Source organism: Leptodactylus fuscus, chromosome 5 (assembly GCF_031893055.1).
Source record: "Leptodactylus fuscus isolate aLepFus1 chromosome 5, aLepFus1.hap2, whole genome shotgun sequence".
Taxonomy (NCBI): domain Eukaryota; kingdom Metazoa; phylum Chordata; class Amphibia; order Anura; family Leptodactylidae; genus Leptodactylus; species Leptodactylus fuscus.
This window is the reverse complement of record NC_134269.1, coordinates 201,030,802-201,055,026: the sequence shown is the minus strand read 5'-3', so window position 1 is coordinate 201,055,026 and position 24,225 is coordinate 201,030,802. Positions and strand designations below refer to the sequence as shown.

Genomic DNA, 24,225 nt, shown 5'->3' with positions numbered 1-24,225 from the left:
AAGGAATGACTGATATCTGGACATATAGAGACATTTTTCTTTATATATTCCTCAGTTTTGATTGCAATATAAGGTACAAAAGCTTCAAAGAAAAGAAAATTGGTCAAAGTATTGACATTATAGCAATATTTTGAATATTTTTGTGAATTTCTTTATGGAGGAAATGAGTAATTTTTTTACTGTTAGCATCGATAATATGTTATGGCGTTTTGCCATGAGGATACTTACTCCATTTGGATAGTGATGTATATGAATATCCAGGTTCTGGTACATGGACGGGACAGTGATCCCATGCTTCATTTCATCAGTGAGAAGACGTTTGTCCACCATGTGATATCGTAATGCATTAAGAAGCTCAATGTTGACATTGCTCACCAAAGCATCTAATATTTCCTGCAAGACATTGTTAGCAATAAATATGTCAGACGCATCCACGGAATTAACAGATGTTTTGCATTATTTGACGTCTTTGTGCTCCCTTTTACAATACGATAATCGTACTTTATCCATCCTCGAGACAGACTTCTGTACTTACAGCTGGCAAAGCCGCCCAGGCCTCGTTGCTTGGTGCAAAAATAGTAAAACTTCCAGGACCCTCAATTTCAGGTCTTAAGTTGGCTCTATCCGAATATAACTGCGTTGTAGCTGCTCCAACAATTCCCAGTGTATCATAAATATTGGAAAGAGGAAGGGCTGCAGAAGACACAAAAGGAACCAAGTCATAGAACAAAGTGTGATACCCATCCTGCTAAACGCAACCTGGCTGACACTATATTCTTGGGTTCGTCTTAATCTGTTCACCCCTGGCTCCAGGATTGGCATTTAGGTCCTTTATGCAAATAAACAGGAAAGTTATTTTGCATTTCACTAAAATGCTTTTCATTCCAACATCAATATTCGTTCCTCCAGCTGTTTATGGAACATACCCAATACACTTATATAACTCCTAGGCAATGCTTTATACAGTATATGTTTATTTACCCTCACAATACAGACCTTTATGCTTATGCAATGGCTGGGTTACCCAATACTTTCCAAAATGCATCTAGAATGCTAGCTAATGTATCATATATACAGATGTAACAGAGTTGGATTCATTTATCCTTTCCTTTTGCGTGCCATAATGTGGTAAGATTACTTGATGTCCTATGCTGGTTATATAAGGGCAGGACATCAGTATTTAAAGGGGTTGTCCAGAAAGTAATTAGCTGGTCCTAAAGATGCTTTTGATGGACCCGAGGGATCCAGCAACAGCATAAGTAGTTAAAGGGATATTCCCATGTCCCTTGCCCACCTGTCTTCATTGCTGCAAAGACTTTTTTCTTCCTGGGCGGGGTTTCATATGCAAAGCCATACTGTCCGACTACCTCCAGTTTAGCTCCGCCCCCAAATCAGTGTGAAGCTCCGCCCACCACATAGCGTGATCCTATGGGACGACTGAAGGGCCTGTGATGTCATCAAAGGTCCTATAACACTTGGACTTGGCTTGTTCTATATAGAGTTGGCTAAATCCTAGTGGGCTAAGGGACCAGGTCCTTCTGCCCACTAGCTTTTAGCCTGCTCTATATAAGAAAGCTAAATTCTAGTGAGCAGAGGGACCTGGTCCTTTAGCCCACTAGGATTTAGACTGTTTTATATAAGAAAGCAGCACTCATTTCCCCCCTCCTTTATCTGAGAGCAGGAAGCTAGGTCACATGTGTTGTGTAGACACAGGAACAGCTACAGACACAGGCTCGCTCCCGTGCACTTAGCCCCTCCTCCCTCCCCCTGAGAGCAGGCAGCTACGTCACTTCACATTTGAGCAGATAATCCCAAGGGCCATAAAAATGCAGTGTCAACAATGAAATGAATAAATTAAGATAGTGGACAATCAAAGCAGTTTTGCAGAAGCAGTGTATTTAGGAAAAGTTTTAAATCCACATTAACACGCAGTATAGATAGGATCCTTGTTATGGGACAACCTCTTTAAATATCCATAAGATCAGAGAAGGAGACACAGAGTGACCTGTGGGGTTAAACCACCCTGGTAGCCAAACACTGCCTCCAATCACATGACTTGGGGGTCATAATGTAACCAGGATAACCAGATTATTTTTTCTTTTTTTTTTTTTTTTTTTTTTTTTCTTATGGTAGAGTTGGAAGGGACCTCAAGGGCAATCGGGTCCAACCCCCTGCGAGTGCAGGTTTTCCTAAATCATTCCAGCTATATGAAATATATATATATGAAATATATATAATTCATCAAAAGCATTCCGCCGGAAGAGGTACTAACTCCCTGGGAATCCCCTTTAATTTAATAACGTTGAAAGGAATTGCTTACTCAATAGATATAGACACATAAGGTGTATCAGGTCAGGCTGTATAATCAACATCAGGCTAAGCGAAGATCACTCCGCACAGAGAACTAAATGATCCTGAAGTCTTTCTTCTTCTTCTTAGTTGCTGTGACTCCAAGTATCTTTTCTATCTGCTATGAGCTTGTATGTGTTCTTCTTGCAATATTACTGTATTATCCATGCTGCTGTAACACACTGAATTTCCCCATGGTGGGACTATTAAAGGATTATCTTATCTTATCTTGTACACTAAACAGCTAATTTTCATGAAGATTAAAATATGATTCTCTTGGCAGCAACATTGTCTATTGATACAAAAAAAAAATAAACATAATCGCTCTATGCAACTAAGAGCCCTACAACAGCATGTAAGTGATTTAGAATTTTTTTTTGTATGTGGCAGTCTTCCTTTAAAGGGGTAGTCATTCTTTAAAGGGCCATCATATGAGCAAGATATAAGGTTCCCCACTAGGGATACCCTACAACAGTGAACCACTGCTTGCTGCTATGTATAAGAAGTATAAAAGACAAACTACTAGAGATGAGCGAGTAGTAGTCGATTGAGTAGGTATTCAATTGAATACTACGGTATTCGAAATACTCGTACTCAATCGAGTACCACTCACTGTTCGAATGTAAAAGTTCGATACAGAACCAGCATTGATTGGCCGAATGCTATACAGTCGGCCAATCAATGCTGGTTCTTCTCCTACCTTTAGAAGTCTTCTCCGTGCAGCTTCCCCGTGGTGTCTTCCGGCTCTTCATTCACTCTGCCACGCATCGGGCCTGGGCAGAGCCGACTGCGCATGTCCGCTTGTAGTGCGGGCATGCGCAGTCGGCTCTGCCCAGGCCCGATGCCTGGCAGAGTGAATGAAGAGCCGGAAGACGCCGTGGGGACGCTGCACGGAGAAGACTTCTCGGAGGATCCAGCCCGACCCTCACTCGTGGACTTGGTAAGTATAATTTGATTAAACGTTGCCTACCCCTAAAACAAGCATATTCCCCCCATAGACTATAATAGGGTTCGATATTAGATTCGAGTAGTCGAATATTGAGGGGCTACTCGAAACGAATATCGAACCTCGAACATTTTACTGTTCGCTCATCTCTACAGACTACCTTTTATAGTAAATCGGGAGAAAAGTGTTTTGGGGTGTTCCTTACCTTGCCTGGGCCTTGGTCTCACCTCTAGATTCCCAAACAAAGCACATTTACCCCATGGAAATGGGGTCACAAAGCTGAATAACAGATTTATATTTGGAAACGGTGGAATAAATTCTACAAGGAGTTGGTTTATAATAAATTTTTCTGACAGACTCCCTTTGATATGGATGACACCATCTGTTACAACATTGAAAAGCCTAGAATCTCTCCAGCCTTGGAACCTCTGATAGATTAAAGGTGCCTTGATGCACTGAAGATGTCTGCTAAAGAATGAAATATGATTTTTTTCCCAAATTCAAGACATAGGTATATGTTTTTTAACTGGTACACAAAATGAACCATGCATGGGGCCTAGGGTTCGATCGAACCCTGGTGAAGAACCACTGCTCTATGGGAATACTATAGTGATAAAAAATATGTGTTTGCTACCAAAACAACTCCATTCAGAGCAATGGAGATGACTTTCTCTCACAGAAATGTGTAGCCTGTGAAGAAACCCGTAATAGCCGTCTGCGCCGAGACAACTTCTTTATGCCCCAGTAGTGTTTCTATAGCTTCAGATAAAAATAGAACTATACCAAACCTAGGCTGCGGGCAGGTCACTTGCAAATTTCCCAGACTGAATTTTCCAAAAGATTTACAGCTTCATGAGCCGCCTGTGGGTACGTATTGTCACGCAAGATAAGCGCCCCCCTTAGAGAGCAATAAGGGCCTCTCACAAAAACCATTCTTCTTCAGATTCCTATGTGTTTCCTGACAGGTATGTACAATGACATATTGAAGTATAAGGAGTGAATTCCACCACGTCTATGTGGCTTCGAAATGGCTCTGGTTTCTTTATCTGGATTAGAATACAAGGATGGCGCTGACTGCTCATACACTTACCTGGCAATCACTAAATCCATAACGCCATTTCTGAATTTACCTTATCCCGATTTATTTGTGACAGATTTTCAGTTTTACCATTATATACTCGAGTATAAGCCGAATTTTTCAGCACAGTTTTTGTGCTGAAAAAGCCCCCCTCGGCTTATACTCGAGTCAGCAATTTTTATTTTTATTTTTATTTATTTATTTTTTTGGGGGGGGGGGATTATGACCAGCCGTAATATCAATGTATAGAATCTCCCATAAAATAGTGGGAAAAAAAAGAAGCTTTAAAGAAGTTTTAAAATTAAAAGTTGTAAATCCCTCCTTTCCCTAGAATACATGTAAAAGTAGAAAATGACTGTGACACACATACACATTAGGTATCCCTGTGTCTGACAGTGCCCGGTCTACTGAATATAGGGGATCTGCAGTGCTCCTGTTCTGTCGGGAAGGGGTTAATAGGAGCACTGCAGATCCCCTATATTCAGCCAGACTGAATTCCAAGTGGGGGAAAAAAAAACAGTCCTCAAGCTCAGAGAAGGGGCAGACAGACAACCAAAATACCCCCTCCCCTTCCCCAGCAACCAGCAACTACTGCACCCAAAAACTCTGACCATTTTAATTTTTGAAATTTTCCAGTAGCTGCTGCATTCCCCCCCCCTTGGCTTATACTGGAGTCAATAAGTTTTCCCAGTTTTTTATGGTAAAATTAGGGGGCTCGGCTTATATTCGGGTCGGCTTATACTCGAGTATATACTCTTCTTTTAGAAGTCCACTTCCTACAAGACCACTTTTCAATGTGATTTTGGGTGGTCGTCTCAGAGGTTTCACTGTATATTAACCTATTTACTGTAATTCCCTGCCTTCCAAAAGCCATAACTTTTATTTTTTTATTTTTCCTTTCATAGGGACAAATTAAGACTTAGGTCTTGTTCACATCTGCATTTGGGTTTCCTTTCAGGGAGTCCGCTTGGAGACCTCCAAAACAGAAACCTAAGTGGTTATCTAGAGAAACCCGAAGACCCCATAGACTGTATTGGGGTCCATGGGGTTTCTGCACAAAACATGCAGAGATAAAAGTGCTGCTTGGAGGTAACCGCTTTTTTATGCGTATAGATTTCCCTAAGCGGACTCCCCGAATGCAGATGTGAACCGGGCCTCAGTTTCAGAATGGGGTGGCACTTGGCCCATATTCTTATGAGTTTTGTGTCTATGGCTTTCACTGGTCAACAACAATTTCATTTTCTTTATATTGCTCTAGTTGGCACATACCAAATTTATATAGTTTTATTATATATAAAATACAAAATATGTGAAACCTTATATGCAACTTTTTTATGTTTCCTTTTATGGAGCTGTATTAGGGTCCATTCACACGGAGGAATTTGGCACTGATTCTGGTGCGGAATCCACATCAGAATCAGTACTGAAAAAAAAGACTCCCATTAACTGCAATGGGTTCCATTTTCAGCTCAGAACCCATTGAAATCAATCTTTTTTTTCCATTGATTTCAATGGGTTTCGATTTCCACACATCAATGGGAGTCTGCCGAATAAGTGCCAAATTCCTCTGTGTGAATGGACCCTAAAGCAAATGTTTTGCAGTACAAGACATCATTTTTATTTTTATTATATTGAGAAATGAACGGCGTGTGGTTACTTTTTTTTGGTCAATTTTTGGGTAGGACGAGAAATGGTGAAAAGAATAGGATAAATATTCTATACTTTTATGGTTCGGGAAATTTAAGATGTGGGGAAGGTTTTTTGTACAAGGTACAAGCACACCTGTCCTACAAGTTGAGCTTGGTAAGCAGTGAACAGGCCACAGCTCATGTTAAGGTTATCAGTATCAGAGTCCATTGATGTAACGTCATTACTGTTGCATTAAGAGGTTAATTTAAAGGTAAATACAAGATGCTAACGTGAGTAACCAATTTACAATAAAATACCAGTAGTCTAAAATGACGTACCTGCTGGGCAGCCCTTCTCTCCTGGTACCTTCTCATATCCTGGGCAGCACTCATAGACTATTACACTGTCAAAAGAGAAATATGAGTTGTTGAATAAGATTTAGAATAGAAAAAAAAAAAAAAATTAAAATCGTGATGAACATTATTAACACGTTAGTATACATATATGCAGCCCAGATGAAGCCCTCTGATCATGTGACTTTCTCTCTTACAAGAAAAAGTCGACAAGGAATAACACACAGATCCTTGACTTCTTGATTGATGGACGTTACCATACCGGCTCTCCAAAGAGTAAACCAGAAAGATCTGTCACTGACTAATGATAACCAGACAGTTCCTGTCACAAAGTTATAATGAAGGAGTTCGCAACCTAAAGATTCCACACATGCTAGAATGGATTGACATCTGAAATTTAGAAGGCAAGTCAACACCTTAACCTCTTTAACTCATGTTCTTCAAATGATTTCAGAACATTTTTTGCAATGTGGCAGGGGGCAATTTCCTGATGAAAGAGACAACTGCTGTTAGGGAATATCGTGGCCTTGGAGGGGTGTACTGGTCTGGAGCCATGTTTCAGTAGGTGGTACTTGTCAAATTAAAATCTATATAAATGCCAGAGCCAAATGTTTCCTTACAGAACATGACCCTAAGCATCACTACTTTGGATTCTTCCCATAGCACATCCTGGTGCCATCATGGAAAGTGACTATATAATGTATAAGAAAACTAGATTCATCACCAAACCATGAACCTTCTTCTTAATGAGCTTTGGACACCCAACAAGACCTGTGGTTTTGGAAGTGCCCTGACCCAATCATCTAGTTATCACAATTTGGGACCTATAAAATATGCTCTAAATCTTACACTGGCCCATTATACACTGTCTACCAATAATTATTTGGACACCCATTCAAATGAAGATATCTGCAGTGTCACGCCTTCCGCCATTAAATATCGTGGCATTAGTCACATGCAAGATGCCACGAAGTGCAGAGTTGTCCGATTTCGACAAAAGGGTAATTGTTGTGTACCACAGAAATGGTTGATCCTTAAGGGATATAGCAAGTAAACTGAATTACCCAAAATCGACAGTGGAAAGTGAATGGTGATTGTTGGAATGTGCCCCGAGTCGGCAGACCCCCGAAACTGGAAGATGGAGACCGACGAGTGCTGGCCAGAGAAACCGCACCCAACCGATGGCTCACATACACCAGGAGTGTCACCAGGCATCCGGGAGTATTGTGTCCATCAATACCATCCATAAGGAAGCATCTGCTGGGGAATACCAACTATTGGATAGGAAGAAATGTTGTTTTTCTATTCTACCACACGTGTCCAAATACTTATTGGTAGACAGTGTACCTAACACATCAACATCAAAAATTGACTGCTTTCTTGAAGCCTAATATATCCCATCTCTTGTCATCCACCATTGTCTTCATATAATCCATATCATTCCTTTCTCTTGCAAGTGGCTTTACATTTACGGGCGATGGGTGTATAAGTGAGGTTGGATAACTTTAGGGGAAGGATCCAGACGACATCAGTTATTACTGAACTCCTGAAGTGTTGGAAGGTGAGGAGGAGACGTGCCTAAAGATTCCATTTCATATTACTGAGCGGCCTGCTTGGCGAATAAACATTTCATTGTTTAGAAGAGATCTCACTTCTTGTTTAAGCTCTCTGTTGTGGAGGGCAAGATAAATGACTGGTGCTGAAACCCACGCCAACACGCTGTTTTATTTTATCCCCCGGTTTAATTCTTCTGGGTAAAACTGTAATTCTATGTCATGCACATAAATAGTTACAGATGACAGCTCAGGGGAAGCTTAATGCATTTCTAACTATGAAATCTGGCATGAAGTTGACATTTTTGGTATATTGCTTGCTATGGGGTTTCAGACCTTCGACTTAGGAGGCAACAACAGTAGGTCCCTCCTGCCGAGATTAAGGTGCTTAAAACTTCTAGTTCATTGCACTTATGATGCAACCTAGTAGAATTCAGCAAGCATAACATAGAGTTCTTCACTTCATGACAACCCAGTGTAAACCTTTATGAAACAAAAATAAACTTTGTCATGTCAAGTATTAGGAAAATGGCCCCTTCTTCACCTTTGGACAGGCAGTATTCCCAATTTCTGAGTCAGCAGGCTTTCTGTTAATATTCAGAATCCTTTGCAGGTACTAAGTTAATAGTACAACTGATTGGGGTTGAGCCGATCTTGAGATTTCAGGATCGTTTTTAAAATCCGATTTCCGATCATTTTCCATCCGAACCCAATACCGATCCTAATGCAAGTCAATGGGATTTTTTAATGATCGAAAATCGGATTTTAAAAACGATCCTGTTCACTACACAGCATGGAGTCCAAAAATTGAAGGCTTCAATTTTTGGTATCCAGGCTGTGTAGTGATTAAAAAATCCACCGGCTACTTAGTGCCATCCACTTACCTGCACAGAACCTCTGCCACCTCCCCTCCCAGTGTGTACGCTGCTCCCCGGTGCTCCGGTCACCCCCACCTCCCTAAGCTAGCATTACTGATGCTGGGAGAAGGCGGGGCTTGTTGTGGCTTAGGAGAGTGTGGGCGGCTACAGGGTGGGGACACATGAGTGCATGTGAAAGAAAGGAAAGGACAGAGAACAATGACCAAGGATCTCTGAGGAGCGGCAGCGGTTCTGTGCAGGTAAGTGGGTTGAGCGATCAGGATGAGAATTCCCATCTCAATCTTTTTAGGTGGGATCGGAACCCGATCACGATTGTGAAATTTACTCAATCACCAATCAGGATCGGAAAAGATCGGATCCCGATCGGTAATCGAGTAAGTTTCAACCCTACAAGTGATATAATATATCTTATCAGAGAAAAAATGTTTATTTCTCCTCTTATCAGACTGATTACTTTTCTCCCACTCCTCTCTGCTAAACTGACCTACAATCAGAAAATTCTGTTTCTGATTCTGTTATTCAGATTACACATGTCTATGGAAAGGAGCAAAGAGTGGGGGGAGCACAAACAGATAGAAGCAGGAATAGAGGTTTAGTCTGATGATGGAGCTAAAGAAGAGCTTTCTATCACAACCAAAGTACCTGTCAGTATTTCTCTATATATGTCTCGCATGATCTTGGAGCTTTTTATGAGTAAGAGAGATGCAGTTATGGGGCAAGTTCTACAGACTGACTTATCTCACATCCAATTAGACCAATTAGATAAAAAAACATGTAATAAAAGAGAAACATGTCTACTACACAATATATGCTCCTGAACCAATTATGGAGAGCAGATAAATGTCCCTAGGGAACACAAAACACTTCCAATACCAATTACATTGAGATACTCCCAGAACATTACAGCTACACAACAAACATAAGGAGCAAAATATAATGAAACCGATGGAATTATATTGCCAAAACACATTTTCCCAAAAACTTATGGCTCATTAGGGAATGGATGGCGTGCCAACCCATACATATAATAATACAGTTACTAAGATCAAATACACAACTGACTTGGCATAAATGCTAAAGAGTCTCATGACTACTGAAGAAGATAATGGTCACAGAATGACTAGTAATGCATTTCATTTCATTCAGATAAATTGGACTAGGCTCCAATAACAGTTGACGTTCATGGAAAGAAATGGCAGTGCATCTGGACTCTATACAGTTCTGCATCGGAGGCAACCGAGAACATCTGATCACTGGGGTACTGGGTGTCGCATAAAAAAAATAGCTCATCGGTATCAAAAACCTACCAAATCTAGAAAACCCCTTAAGGGTAAGTTCACATGGGGGGTTTTTGGACAGGATTTTGAGGCCGTATCCGCCTCAAAATCCTGACCATAAAAACGGCTCCCATTGAAATCAATGGGAGCCGGTCAGTTCTTTTTTCCAGGAGCCGTTTGTACCGGCTCCCGGAAAAAGAAGCGACAGGCTCAGGTTCCGGTCCAAAATACGGGTAGCTGCGTCTGGATGCCGGTGCTGTGCACCAGCATCCAGTCATGCACTCCGCTCCGGATTAGGCCCAAATGAATGGGCCTAGTCAGGTGGGAGTGTATTCAGGTGGATGTCACCTGAAAGAATGAGCATCTGGGTAAGTTCACACGGGGTATTTTGGTCAGGATTTTGAGGCCGTATCCGCCTCAAAATCTTGACCAAAAAGATGGATCCCATTGAAATCAATGGAAGCCGGTCAGTTCTTTTTTCTGGGAGTGAGATGCTCATTCGTTCAGGAGGATTCGCCTTGCAACATCTGCCTGAAGACACTCCCTCCCAAATAGGCCTATTCATTTGGGCCTAATCTGGAACGGAGTGTGCGACTGGATGCAGGTTCACTGCACCGGCTGTGGGACGTCCGGCTGTGGGACGTCCCGTGGGGCCTTAGCCTTAATGTTGCAGTGAAAATTACAAAATAAAAGGCCAAGTTGTGCCAGTATGTAGCTTAATGCATGTTAATACAGTTTGGGATAAAAATAAACCCTGCTGTTTTATATATTTCGGGGATTATTCATACTTACAGTCTGTTTATAGCAAACCAACTTAATGTTAGTAGAATTTTCCAAGCTCTGTCAAGACTGCTTAGGCAAAGTTGTTTTCTAGTTGTGTGTCATCAAATGACTTCAATATGTCAAGTAAAGTTCAACAAGTGGTCAAGGATACAATACTTCTTCCAAGGTATAATGCTCTATATTACCCTTTAGTAATAGTTTATAGGTTGGTAAACTTTGAATGCTGTTTGACGGCCATCGACAATAGCCTGTTGTAGTTTCTATGTCATAGGAAAAAAATGATTAGCAAAAATCATCCAATTCCCTAATGCAAATTCTATAGACTGTTCACAAGGTGCGACCCCATCCATTGATTTCTGTAGAAGCCTTGTTGCAAAGACGGGAGTCTGCAATCTCTACTATTGCAAACTAGGCTACAAAATCCGGTGATGTAAAAGTCATATACCTATCTGTATAGTGTAAGAATATCAAGGAGCTGGAATCAGTGTTTAGAGTGAATGCCCTGCTCTAAGTCTAATTGTATTCATTCAGATGGTTCTGTATATAATAGAGAGATGCTATGTAGTATAGGGGGTGCTAAATGTTCTGTCTAATAACTGAATTGTCAGATACTACTTAAAGGAGCCACAGATACCACTGAACTAGAGACAGACTCCCTCATAACAGGTTCCCTTAATGGGGTATGCCTATAGTTACATTATATCTTCTTTTTCACAGGTTAGGGCAAAATGGTGTGATTGGTGGGGGTCCTACCTATCATGAAAATGGGGTCTCTGTGTGCTGCAACTGAACGTAGCAGCAGGTTATGCATGCACATTGTCACTTTGTTCAATTCTATATCAGTACTTGAGATTGCATTTGGCTGAAGTGTCATAGAGATGGATGGAGGGGTGGGATGCACATGCACATTCTAGGGTACTCTTGTTTTCATGATCAGTGGGGGCGGAAGCAATCGGACCCCCATTGATCAGACAATCATAACTTAATTCTTATTAGTAATTACTGGAATACCCCTTGTGGGGAAGGTAGCTTGGGAGAAGCAGTGGTGCGGACCCAAAAAGTCAAGACAGGGACATAAAATATGCAGCAAACAAATAAATAAAATACATAAATAAACCTTGACTTCAGGCACAAATGAGCAAAACAAAATAAAGCCGTAACTTCAGGCAAAAATAAACAAGCTCCTGCTCGTCTGAGCAACTATCTAAATAGAAGTTATAACCTAACTATACGTGTTACTTACTACCAGCCACACGAAAAAAACAAGCACAAATTAGTCCCACTGGACTCAGGGTTATAGGACAGACCCAGCCACCTCCTCAGGATCTGCAACCATTTATGGGCCAGTAACGAACCAAGGACCCACACCTAGGGCTGAAACTTATTCCCGCCATGGACCACATATAAGTCAGAAATCTGGGGCTGATATAGTGGGACTCCAGCATTTTGCCTTTCACCTTCTCACACCCTTTACATAATGGACATATGGAAATGGGAACTTACAGTATACTTGAATAAATATTATTTAAAACTTCATGGAAATGTATCTAATTAAGGGCTCATTCACATGGGGCAAGAGGGGGCGGATTTTGGTCCTGACTCCACATCAGAATCCGCCCCCTCACAATAGAGGTCTATATAGACCGCTAGATTTCTTTTTCCCGTGAGTGGTATGTTCCGGCTCACGGAAAAAAGAAACGAGCTGCCCTTTCTTCAGGCGGATTCCGCGGCTGAGTCAGCTCAGGCGTCCGTCTTGCGACAGCACCCTCCGGACTAGGCCAGTTCATTTGAGCCTAATCCGGAGGTGGAAGCCGCAACAGTCATGGCAGGCGCGTTTTGGTCCAATTCTGCTTACCGCATCAGACTCAGGACCAAAATGCGCGGCGCTTATCCCCGTGTGAACTAGCCCTAATACTTGTGAATAGAGAACCATATCGTAACAAGAACTAATGCAGCAAAATGTAATATGGAAGATATTAATATACGTGACTACAAAAGGTTTTTGTATTGAATTAATAGTCAGTCGGCATAAATCATGTAGAAATTATGTAAGTGGTGTTCTTATTACGTGAGTCATTGTGGTAGAGACACAGCAATGTATGTGTCACACTTTCATAATATAAACTCCGATACAATACCAGACTCATTTAGTCTAGACATTGAAAATTCCATGAGGAAAATGCTTGTATAAAGAAATCCTCTTCATTGTCTAAGCGGACAGCTCAGCTCTGCACAACCCAGGGGAACACTATAGCATGTCTAATACACAAGTAGTTATAGGACTTCATGTTTGCAAGCAGAAAAGACAAATTCATGTGCAATAAATGTTAGTAAATAAGAAACGTAAGATACACATAAAATGTAAGCGACAATAGAAGAGATTGATATCTTTCACTATACTAAACACATCATAAAGCATCATGTTATGTAACGCTGTATATTATTATAGGACCTGATTATAGGTTCACATTTACACACCCTGTATTGTACATTGGTAATACTTGTTCTTACTCAGAACAACCAATATGCAGAGCTAGAATGCTGATGTAACGTCCGTGCCCGCTTGGACTTCGACATCATCCTCCAGCATAGGAAACATGTCCAACTCCAATTCTTTGCTTTAGCTTTAGAGATGAGCGAGTAGTATTCGATCGAGTAGGTATACTGGCTGAATGCTATACAGTCGGCCAATCAACGCTGGTTCTTCTCCTACCTTTAGAAGTCTTCTCCGTGCAGCTTTCCCGCGGCGTCTTCCGGCTCTGAATTCACTCTGCCAGGCATCGGGCCTGGGCAGAGCCGACTGCGCATGTCTGCTTGTAGTGCGGGCATGCGCAGTCGGCTCTGCCCAGGCCCGATGCCTGGCAGAGTGAATGAAGAGCCAGAAGACGTCACGGGGACGCTGCAAAGAGAAGACTGCTGGGAGGATCCAGCCCGACCCTCACTCGTGAACTTGGTAAGTATAATTTGATGGAATGTTGCCTACCCCTGAAACGAGCATTTTCCCCCCATAGACTATAATAGGGTTCAATATTCGATTCGAGTAATCGAATATTGAGGGGCTACTCGAAACGAATATCAAACCTCGAACATTTTACTGTTTGCTCATCTCTATTTAGCTTCTTTTAGTACTCTGTCTGAACACTGACCCTCACCTCAGTAATTGATTTGCCACTACCCCTATCTCTCCCAACTTTGTTTCCCTCTGCCCCTCTAATAGTAAATCTCATACCTTGGCTATTGATACCTTTGGCTATCATACTCATGGCTATTGAGACTCTGTCCCTGCTAAGTGCTTTTCTTGCTATTGTATTGTATTTACTGACTTCTGACCTTTGGCTTCCCTTGTTACTACTCTTTTGGACTTCGATTTGGTCTCTCTGGTTTGACCTTGGCTGACTGATTCAGCTTCTGTGTTGTTCTGTTCTGTGTATCACTTATCCAGAGAAGGGGCTGTGGCCCAGTTGTCCTCTACCACCTAGGATAGTTGAGGCACGTAGGTAGGGACAGGGACAGGGTCAAGTTTAGAACTCACTGTCTCTGTCCATCTCTTCCTTCCTGGTTTCAGCAGCAACCACTGGGGAATTGCACAATTATCAATTTTCTTACAACTGATACATTTTAGCTCGAAAGCTTGCAGAATTGTGAGTGCAGCTATATGATGCTTTAATACAGGCAGTGACTGTAGGTTAATACAAGGTGCTGTAACAAAGTATTATTATATCAAGGTTACTCCTATATGGAAACCACATACAAAAGAGGGCTTCTTTAGTGCCACATATCCTATAATCAAATCCTTAAAGGGACTGATCTTTATCTTCACAAAATGGGTGATAAATGCCTGACTGCTGGAGACCCCACAACTACGAACCACCTTGATAAAAGGGGTCTTGACTTGTTTCCATCAGTCCCATGGACACTGAATGAAGTGTCTCGATGCATGTTAGACCACTATTGTGTTCATAGTCCCCCCCATTGCATGATGGCCGCCTAGAACTCCCTTATTAGTAATTGTGAGGGTTGTATGGGGGGTGCTTACAGTAACCAAACATTTATCACCTACCCTGTGGATAGATGATAAATATCAACTGTGTAAAGACCCCTTGAAAGAGCCTTGGGTTACGGGACTAAAATATACCATGGCCATGTGACCAATGAACGGGCAAGTAAAGCTCTTTCTGATAGAAAGCAGCCATATTGTCTAATCCCGGATAACCCCTTTAATTGTAATTGTATCGAAGTGAATTGCTCTTTTAGTTACAGCAAAACATAAGTAATTCTTGTACCTACATATGTGTGTTCATTACTTAAGTGGAACAATATGGAGTATTTAGCAAGTCCCTGAGGTGTAATACTAGAATAATAAATGAGATGTCTTGTCTTGCTAGGAATCCCTTAAGTGATTTATTGCATATGATGTAGCGGTTTAAGCTCTTGTATATTCTACAAGATTATGTTGAAGGTTAGATGAAAACATATGTGACTAATGTCGGAGATCTTTTCCACATTTCAAGACATTGGACCCCAAGGGACAAGTTTAAGATTTAGACTAGACTTTAAGAATGATAATAAATATAAAGGTGGCTCGGGTCAGCTGCTAAGGAACGTTACATTGGTAAAGCGAATGACTATTATATTGCAGAAGTTTCCTCTGCAGACTTTCTGCTTCAGTTATACCTATAGGGTTTCCGTAGATATAACTGGCACGCTGCGATTTCCAAAACGGCAATGGGTTTGGAATTGCAACGTTTCCGCCGCACGTATTTTTCTGCAATATGTGGATGGGATTCGCTAGTTATCAAGAGCAGAGTGGACCTGGACTCCTGTAAGGATGGCTACAGCAGAGCCTGAGCCTTGATACCAACTGGAAGTTGCTAAATAAGTATCTAAAATAAAGTTCGTGACTATGGTATTAGGGTTGAGTGATCGGATCCGGATCGGCGATCGAGCAAATTTCACGACCGGGATCAGCTGGAAAATGATCGAAAATCAGATTTTAAAAACGATCCTGAAATCTCAAGATCGGCTCAACCCTACTCCATAATCATAAAGTAACTAGGGTTGAGCGATCGGGAAAGATCGGATCCTGATCGCCGAGCAAATTTCACGATTGCGATGGGGATCGGCTGGAAAATGATCAAAAATTGGATTTTAAAAACGATCCTGAAATCTCAAGATTGGCTGAACCCTATATGCTATACATAAGTATCCCATCTATACATAAGTATCCCACCTATAGAAGAATATAACTTACTTTTCACTCCAGTGCAGATCCAGGTAGTGAGAGGAGGCGGCTGGGTCTGTCCTGTAATACTGAGTCCGGTGAGACAATATTGTGCTTGTTTTGTTCTTGTGGCTGGTATTAAGCCACACATATAGTTAGGTTGTCATTTCTGTTTAGTTAGCTGCTCAGACGAGCAGGATTTTGGTTTATGTTTGTCTAATGTTAAGGCTGTATTTTATTTTGCTCATTTTGTACCTGAAGCGAAAGTTTATTTATTTTCGTGTTTTTCTAAATCAGTTTTCTGCATATTTTGTGTCCCTGTCTTGACTGTTTGGGTCCGCACCACTGCTTCTCCCGAGCTACCTTCTCCACTATAAAACCCACACTCATAATATTAGCTAAAAACCCTTCATTTTCACACTTCCACTGAAATATAGTGATTATTACCATATGTTAATCATTATTTGTTTCTTTCGGGTGAATACAGGTAACCTAGTCACTACTTTGTCTGTCCACTTGCGAAAAAATATGTAATTCAGCTTCTCCTTCTGTGTCAAGATTCACTTCAGTAATGAAACTACCGATTCTGACAGCTCACAGGATTCTCAAGAACTAAATGTTCTGCATCTACCATGGGAAATACCATTTATGTCATAAAAATGCATTCATTGAGCCAATGTAAAACAGTTGATATTTGATGGATTACCATTTACATCAGTGTTGACATAAGTCTCTGGTATCAAGTGAGTAAAGCATTTTTAGAGATCCTGTGGCTCCCTAGTATTCTAGATAAAAAATATGCAAATCTATTCTCCAGGATGTAATTAGGAGAACAGTGCACTCTGTATGCCGCCCTCTAGAGGGCAGCATCCTTAACATCATGCATGACTCAGTTAAAAAGTCTACTAACATGATGCGGATTTAATTGCCCAATAAGTATTTCTATTCCAAAAGGAACAGATTCCCAGCTATGGACAGCGCTGTTTCGGCCTATTGGGCCTCCTCAGCATAGCGTAGGGATACTGATTTGGCAGAGTGAGAGACTATAGATCAGGGTCAGGGGATAATTGTACACATCAGGGATAGTGTGTGTGCTAGAGAGCGGCGTACAGAGTGCACTGTTGTCCTAATTACATCCTGGAGAATAGATTTGCATATTTTTTACCTAGAATCCCTAGCGGACACTTGTAAGTGTCTGTACTGTCTATGTAGGCACACACTCTTCCTGATGTGTACAATTATCCCCTGACCCTGGTCTATAGTCTCTCACTCTGCCAAATCAGTATCCCTGCGCTATGCTCAGGAGGCCCAATAGGCCGAAACAGCGCTGTCCATAGCTGGGAATCTGTTCCTTTTGGAATAGAAATACTAATTTGGCAGAATCCCTAGTGGAGCAGGAATGACTTGTAAGTCTCCGTACTGCCTATGTAGGCACACACTCTCCCTAATGTGTACGATTATCCCCTGACCATAGTATTCTAGACTCAATAGTTCTCGAATCAGGTTAGGGAAACCAAAATCCACTCCTGGCTTTGGCTCAAAAAATTGCAACAAAATCTGCAACAAAAAAAACTGTGTTTCCGCAATGTGGGGGCTTAGCCTAAATAGCAGGATGACCTATCAATACCAGATCTGCAAGGATCTGACTCCCTACACTCCCAGTGATCAGGTGATTGAAGGGGTTGAAGTGCTTTAGTGAAGGCTCCCACACTACATACCAGGAACAGTGCCATATGTTGTATAGTGGCTGGGTGTAGTATTACACCCTAGTTGCATTCACTTGAATGGATCTGAGCTCTGAACAGGCCATTTTAACCCCTGAACATATTCTTTAAAATGCCCAAAATATCAGATGTCCCTGCGGGACACATTACAATAACCTTGTTTAACTCGAAATGGGTAGAAACCACTTTTGCTAGTTACTCAGCTTGGTAAGCAGATCAGTCAGAGACCGGTCTCTACATGTAACGTGTGCCAAAGGAAATATGAATAAAAATCCCTTTTGTGAAATAGTTTGAGGTTTTTTCCTACTTCTGAACTGATGCAGAGATTATGGTTTTGGAATCAGTCCAGTAAGCAATGAGTGGAAGAATGTTACACATGACAAGAAGGCAGCAACTGAGCTGAGAAGTATGTGAACCCTCAAATGTTCCGTGTTATACTTTCTATGGCATATAGTTAAGAGATAATTATTTAGTAGACATGGAATTTATATTATTTTCGTGGTGTACAGAAAGGGATGTTTCCACTTAGAAACTAGAAGCAGATTTCCCTAAGAATGTAACAAATGATTGAATCGGATTTCTTAGGATTTTCTAAAACATGATGCTCATATGATGCAGATGGGACACTGTTTTATATATGGGACAGTTCTGCTTAAGGCAACAATCGCTCGCTCTTGTGGTCCATAGGAACATAGTCAGATAGGAAGAAGCAATAAGGGAAAGTGTTTTTTTGTTTTTTTTTGGTGGTTGTTTTTTTTTTTTTTTTGGTGGGGTGGGGGTGGTGGTGAGATGTGACATCCTAGCGATCAGGCTGTTTAGTCAGAGGACAACAGTTGGATGTGCAGTTTGTTTTTGTACCCTAACACAATTGCAAAATTATAATGTGGCAGCTAAACATGCTATACTGGTAATCCATTTATTTCCACAAGCCTAGACAAATTTATATGGATGTAATAAGCAAAAAGAGTGGTCTGTGTGAGGGGCATCCATGGTACCCCAGCAGGCCCAGGGTAAGTTCACACAGGGTTTTTTGGACCGGAACCTGAGGCGGAGGCCACCTCAGGTTCCGGTCCAAAATACGAGTAGCCACGACTAAATACCGGTGCATGGCACCAGCATCCAGTTGCACACTCCGCTCCGGATTAGGCCCAATGAATGGGCTTAGTTGGAAGGAGGGAGTGTCTTCTGGTGGATGTCGCGAGGCGAATCGGCCAGAAGAATGAGCATCTCGCTTCTTTTTCCGGAGCCGGAACAAATTGGCTCCGGGAAAAAAGACCTGACCGGCTCCCATTGATTTCAATGGGAGCCATCTTTTTAGTCAAAAAACTCAGTGTGAACTTACCCTTATTGTCCACTATGTTTTATCCGAAAGTCATATCCACCAGAAGAAGACAGGGACAAGAGTCCCATTGAAATCAGCACACCATACAAAAAAGGTTGCTGCTAGGTCTCCGCTGTATTCTAGATGTGATTTTTTTTTTCTTTCCATCATAGTTGCATTTATATAGTGTGAACATGACATTAATGGCAGTTGCATGTGATCCCCGTCTGACTACCAATCTGCAGTTTGCTCTCCCATGTGAACTACTGGATTACATCATCACTTAGATAACTCCCCTTTCCATATAGCTCCACCTCCTTGTTTCCCAGTATTTCCAATGGGATAGATTTATTAAACTGCCTAAAAATATACTGTTACCATCGGATCCAGCCACATCACAACTTTAATTTTCTAGGTGCCGAATACAAAATGAAGGGTCTTCTGTCAATGATTGCTATGGGCAACTAGGAAAGTTTTGATTTTAGACAATTTTAATAAATCTTCCCCAAAGATATCTGCCTTATCTGTGGGTTGTGTGCACACTCCTATGTATATGTATATCTCCTCTCCCTTACCTCCTGCTTGTAATAGCTGTCAGAGAGAAACCTATCACAAGCAGGAGGCAGAATAGACCAAGTTTCTACAGTGAGTTAGGACACAACAATTCTATCACCGCCAGACCAAAGCAAATACAGTGCGTTTAGACTCTGCCCTCTCTATTTCTACAAAACTAGAGACATCTTGGGAAATGTAGCCAGCATTAGGAACCATGTTAAAGGAGCAAATAACATATAAAGCAGCTAAACGTATACACAACTCATAGAATCTCATGACTTTCAGTACCACTGTTATGCCGATGACATCCAAATCTACATCTCTGGACCAGACATTACCTCCCTGCTGGCCAGAGTTCCAGATTGTTTAGCGGCTGTAGCCTCCTTCCTCTCCTCCCGCTTTCTCAAACTGAACATGGAGAAAACAGAGTTCATCCTCTTCACCCTACCCCGTATGGCCCCTACACCTGACCCATCTATCAAAGTTAACGGAACGCCAATTACCCCTGTCCCACAGGCCCAATGCCTTGGCGTAACCCTGGACTCTGACCTATCCTTCTAGTCACACGTTCAAACCCTCAACACCTCCTGCCGCCTCCAACTCAAGAACATCCACCGTATCCGCTCCTTCCTCACCCAGGAAACTACCAAGATGCTCGTCCATGCCCTCATAATCTCCCGCCTAGACTACTGCAACACCCTTCTCCATGGACTCCCAGCAAACACCCTCGCCCCCCCCCTCCAGTCCACCTTAAACTGCGCTGCTCGCTTAATCCACCTCACGCCCCGATCTTCATCGGCTGCTCCCCTCTGCCAGTCCCTCCACTGGCTTCCTATAGCCCAGCGAATTGAGTTCAAGCTACTAACGCTAACATACAAAGCCATCCACACCCTGTCCCCTCCATATATCTCTGAACTAATCTCCCGCTACCTGCCCACACGTAACCAATGACCTCCTACTCGGCTCTGCTCTCATCCACTCCTCACACAACCGTCTCCAAGATTTCTCCCGTGTATCCCCCATACTCTGAAACTCCTTACCAAGACACATAAGACTGATTCCCGCAATCACAGGATTCAAGAAGTCCCTGATGACTCACCTATTCAGGAAGACCTACAACCTCCAATAACACTATCACCGCACCGCCATCTGTACAGTCTCCTCCTCTCCTTCTGTCTCTACCCCCTTCCTCCATAGATTGTAAGCCCTCGCGGGCAGGGCCCTCTACCCCACTGTGCCAGTCGGTTATTGTTAGTATTATATCTACCTGTATATTCTGTGTATTGTATGTAACCCCCAAATGTAAAGCACCATGGAATTAATGGTGCTATATAAATAAATAATAATAATAATAATACACAAGAGCTACTGCATTACATAGTATATGCTTCACCGCATAGGTAAGTTTACTTCTACTGGAGTGCTTCTTAAATGGTTCATAACTCATACATGCAAAGACATGTAAATCCTCTGTATGGATAGTATAAGAGCACTGCTTACAAGCGAAGTCATATGCTGCAGATTTCTGATATGCATATGGATGTAGACCATACAAAGTTCATTTCTATGTATCCTCTGCCCGGCTATCCTTCAGTATTATGAGGTCTAATAAAAATCTATATCTGACCGCTGCTATTTCTATATCCCTTGTCTTGTTCTTTTCATAAGAAGCCTAAACATCCTTAAAGTTAGCACAGCTGTAAAACCAAAGATGTAGCACAAACTTGCCAATGAGTCAGATTTTGCAATGTCCTTGTATGAATATGGCCTTCTGTTTGTGAAAGCAGCAGGGCAAGACATCAATAAAGCAATCTGACCCTGAGTCACTTAGGATCATTTTCAACTCTGGGTGGTAAATACATGGAGTTTTTGTATTCTCCCTTTGAAATTTCGTGGGTTTACTCCGAGGTCTCAAGTTTCCTCCTACGGTCTAAAGCAACACCAGTTAGTCAAAGGGCTTCTAATGAAAACTGGCTCAGTCTGTTTGTATACAGCGGCAAATCTTATGGAGCAAAGAACAATGGAAAAACGGCATATTACATACAATATAGCATGGTATATCAGTAAGTTATAGTATACCGTATATGTGTGAACATAGACAAGCCCTGTTCACTAATAAAAGTAAGAACAGTGACAATGATGTTGTGAGATATTAGAAAGGCATGGCTATGGCTCGGTTCACATCTGCGTTCAGGGGATTCCGCTTGGAGACTCCCACCAAATGTGGGGGTCTCCAAGTTTGTGAGCCCCACATAGGGCTCACAATGTACATTTTTTCCCCCTATCAGTATGTCTTTTTGGAATATGGGATGGAAATCCATGCAAACACGGGGAGAACATACAAACTCCTTGCAGATGGATTTTTGCCCTTGGCGGGATTTGAACACCAGGACTCCAGCGTTGCAAGGCTGCAGTGCTAACCACTGAGCAACCGTGTGGCCCCTCACCAAATGGTAATCCGTCTGCATAAAAAAGCGGTTATCTAAAGAAACCCCCTGACCCCATAGACTATAATGAGGTCCGTGTGGCTTCCGCACGAAAAATGCAGAAAGAAAAGGACCTTTCTCTCCACATATTTCATAGGGATATGGGAGCGGAATGGCCCAAACGAAGATGTGAACCGGACCTACCTTCCAAAATGAACCACTCTTGTCCATAGGTTGCTTTGTGTTGTGCCAATGAACAAGAGTGGAACGTTATCTAGAAGGAAAGAAGCCATGGTTTTGTAATCTAACTCAACTCCTTTACTGTAGGTTGTTGGATTACATGGATATATTACCCTATGGCCACTCTGAAGGTGGTGGTGGTGGTGGGGGGTGCAATGAAAAGCAACAACATTTGGGGATGGGAAGAGATAGTAAGCAGAGCATGCAACAATTCTAGCAGAAATTCCACTATAGTTCACAAAGGGATCTCCAAAAATCCTGATATAGATCCCCTACATTTTACTTATTATGGTGAAAAGACTGCAGGGGAAGGCAATGATTTCCCTTCTGCCGCGATGTCTTACTATATAATCCTGATAAGAGTAACTTGGGAAGTTGTACAATTTTCCAATATATTTTCTATATCAATCCCTCTCAGTTTTCATAACTGGAGCAGTGATGGACACAGCCAAGCTACATCCGCTAAACATATGGGCAACTTACTGTACAAATGTCCATGACAGTAGACCTTTGGAGTACTGCATAAGTTTCGGATGCAACTCATATAAAATTCAGAGTATGAAACATAATAATATTCTGTGCGGTAAGTCTGGACAACACCTTGTCATGTTCAGTGTGTGGGCAGCAAGAGATCCTGAAATTTCCCCATGATGGGACTGTTAAAGGATTATCTTATCTTAGAAGACTGATATAGTTCTGATAGAAAAGTTCCAGTATATCTTATCATTGATCCATGTAAATCTCTGCTCATTCTGGGCTTAGGAGTCCAGTAGGCGGTCCTAGCTCTGTGCACTCATAAAGAAGGACCGCCCACTGGACTCCTAAACCTGAACAAATAATGCATTATACTGGAACATTTCTTACAAAACTACACATCTGCTCCTCTCCTCCTCCAGACTGCACTGTATTATTAACGCAATAAATCACTTTTAACACAACTCCTATTGATATTCCCAGTTCTAGAGCCGTGTTACACATTGTACTGTCAGTAATGAACATGGTGTTCGTGGTTGTTCTTCCAAATTCCCCAGCACCAAGTACTCAACAATCAGTAGCCATATCCCCCACAATGCATTGTCGTAATGGTCTGGCCCGAGACATATCACAATGTAGGAGAAGACTTACGTTGACTTGCCGCATATCTTTCTTTGGTACCATTGCTTGCAGTTTGTGTAATATTGCTTGTTGGACCCCATCACCTTCTGTACCGCACACACATTGGGCCTATGGCATGAACAAAGGATGGAAAGTTAATACTATAACACTGGCGGAAAAAAATAACGACTTTCCCCTAATAATCTATGGCATAGTAATACAGATTATTGTATCCAGATAAAGCTCTAGAACCAGACAAAGACAATGTTGTTGCATTGTTACTCTTGCTATTACACCATTCATAGCAAATAGTCTCCATCCAGATAATAGAATTTACAATAGACAGGTCTTACCCATGCTGTCTGCCCCTGATCCTGCTGTGCTGTAGGACTTTCTGATACGGATACCTTGCAGAAGTTACTAAAGTGGCCAGTAATGTAAGAGTCGAGGCGAGCAGCACAATGCGATTCATTCTGAGAGGAGTAAGTGCAGGTTGCGAACTCCCACTGCTCTGAACTAAAAGCCAGGAAACATAAACTGTGCTGTGTTAAATAGACCGAGAGCTGGAATGGGTGGAGAAAACAAGCTACTGCTGCAATCCGAGCCTGACTTTCCAGGCTGACTCTTTGGGGAATATGTAACCTCTTGGCTGTGTGTCTGAAAGAGTTTCAGAAATTCAGAGGTACAATTATTAGGACTGGCCGGTGCCGCCTGCTGTCACCCCTTCGTGCAGAATGTGCCCATTATTTCACAAGTTAATCTGCAATGAATATTTATATGGATGAGAGTTTCAGATT

General features: G+C 41.9%; 1 protein-coding gene across 1 annotated transcript in view; it reads right to left on the bottom strand.

The window, feature by feature from the left end:
• The window catches only part of TGFBI (transforming growth factor beta induced), a 53,063-nt gene extending 29,089 nt beyond the window's left edge, over nucleotides 1-23,974 (bottom strand). Inside the window, exons 1-5 of the mRNA XM_075275019.1 lie at nucleotides 23,782-23,974; nucleotides 23,459-23,557; nucleotides 6,341-6,405; nucleotides 536-693; nucleotides 229-393 (exon numbers count right to left, since the gene is read on the bottom strand). Of these exons, the coding sequence (XP_075131120.1) occupies nucleotides 229-393; nucleotides 536-693; nucleotides 6,341-6,405; nucleotides 23,459-23,557; nucleotides 23,782-23,900 (606 nt within the window). The 5' untranslated portion in view covers nucleotides 23,901-23,974. The remainder of the gene's footprint in view (nucleotides 1-228; nucleotides 394-535; nucleotides 694-6,340; nucleotides 6,406-23,458; nucleotides 23,558-23,781) is intronic.
• Nucleotides 23,975-24,225: the final 251 nt, after the last annotated feature.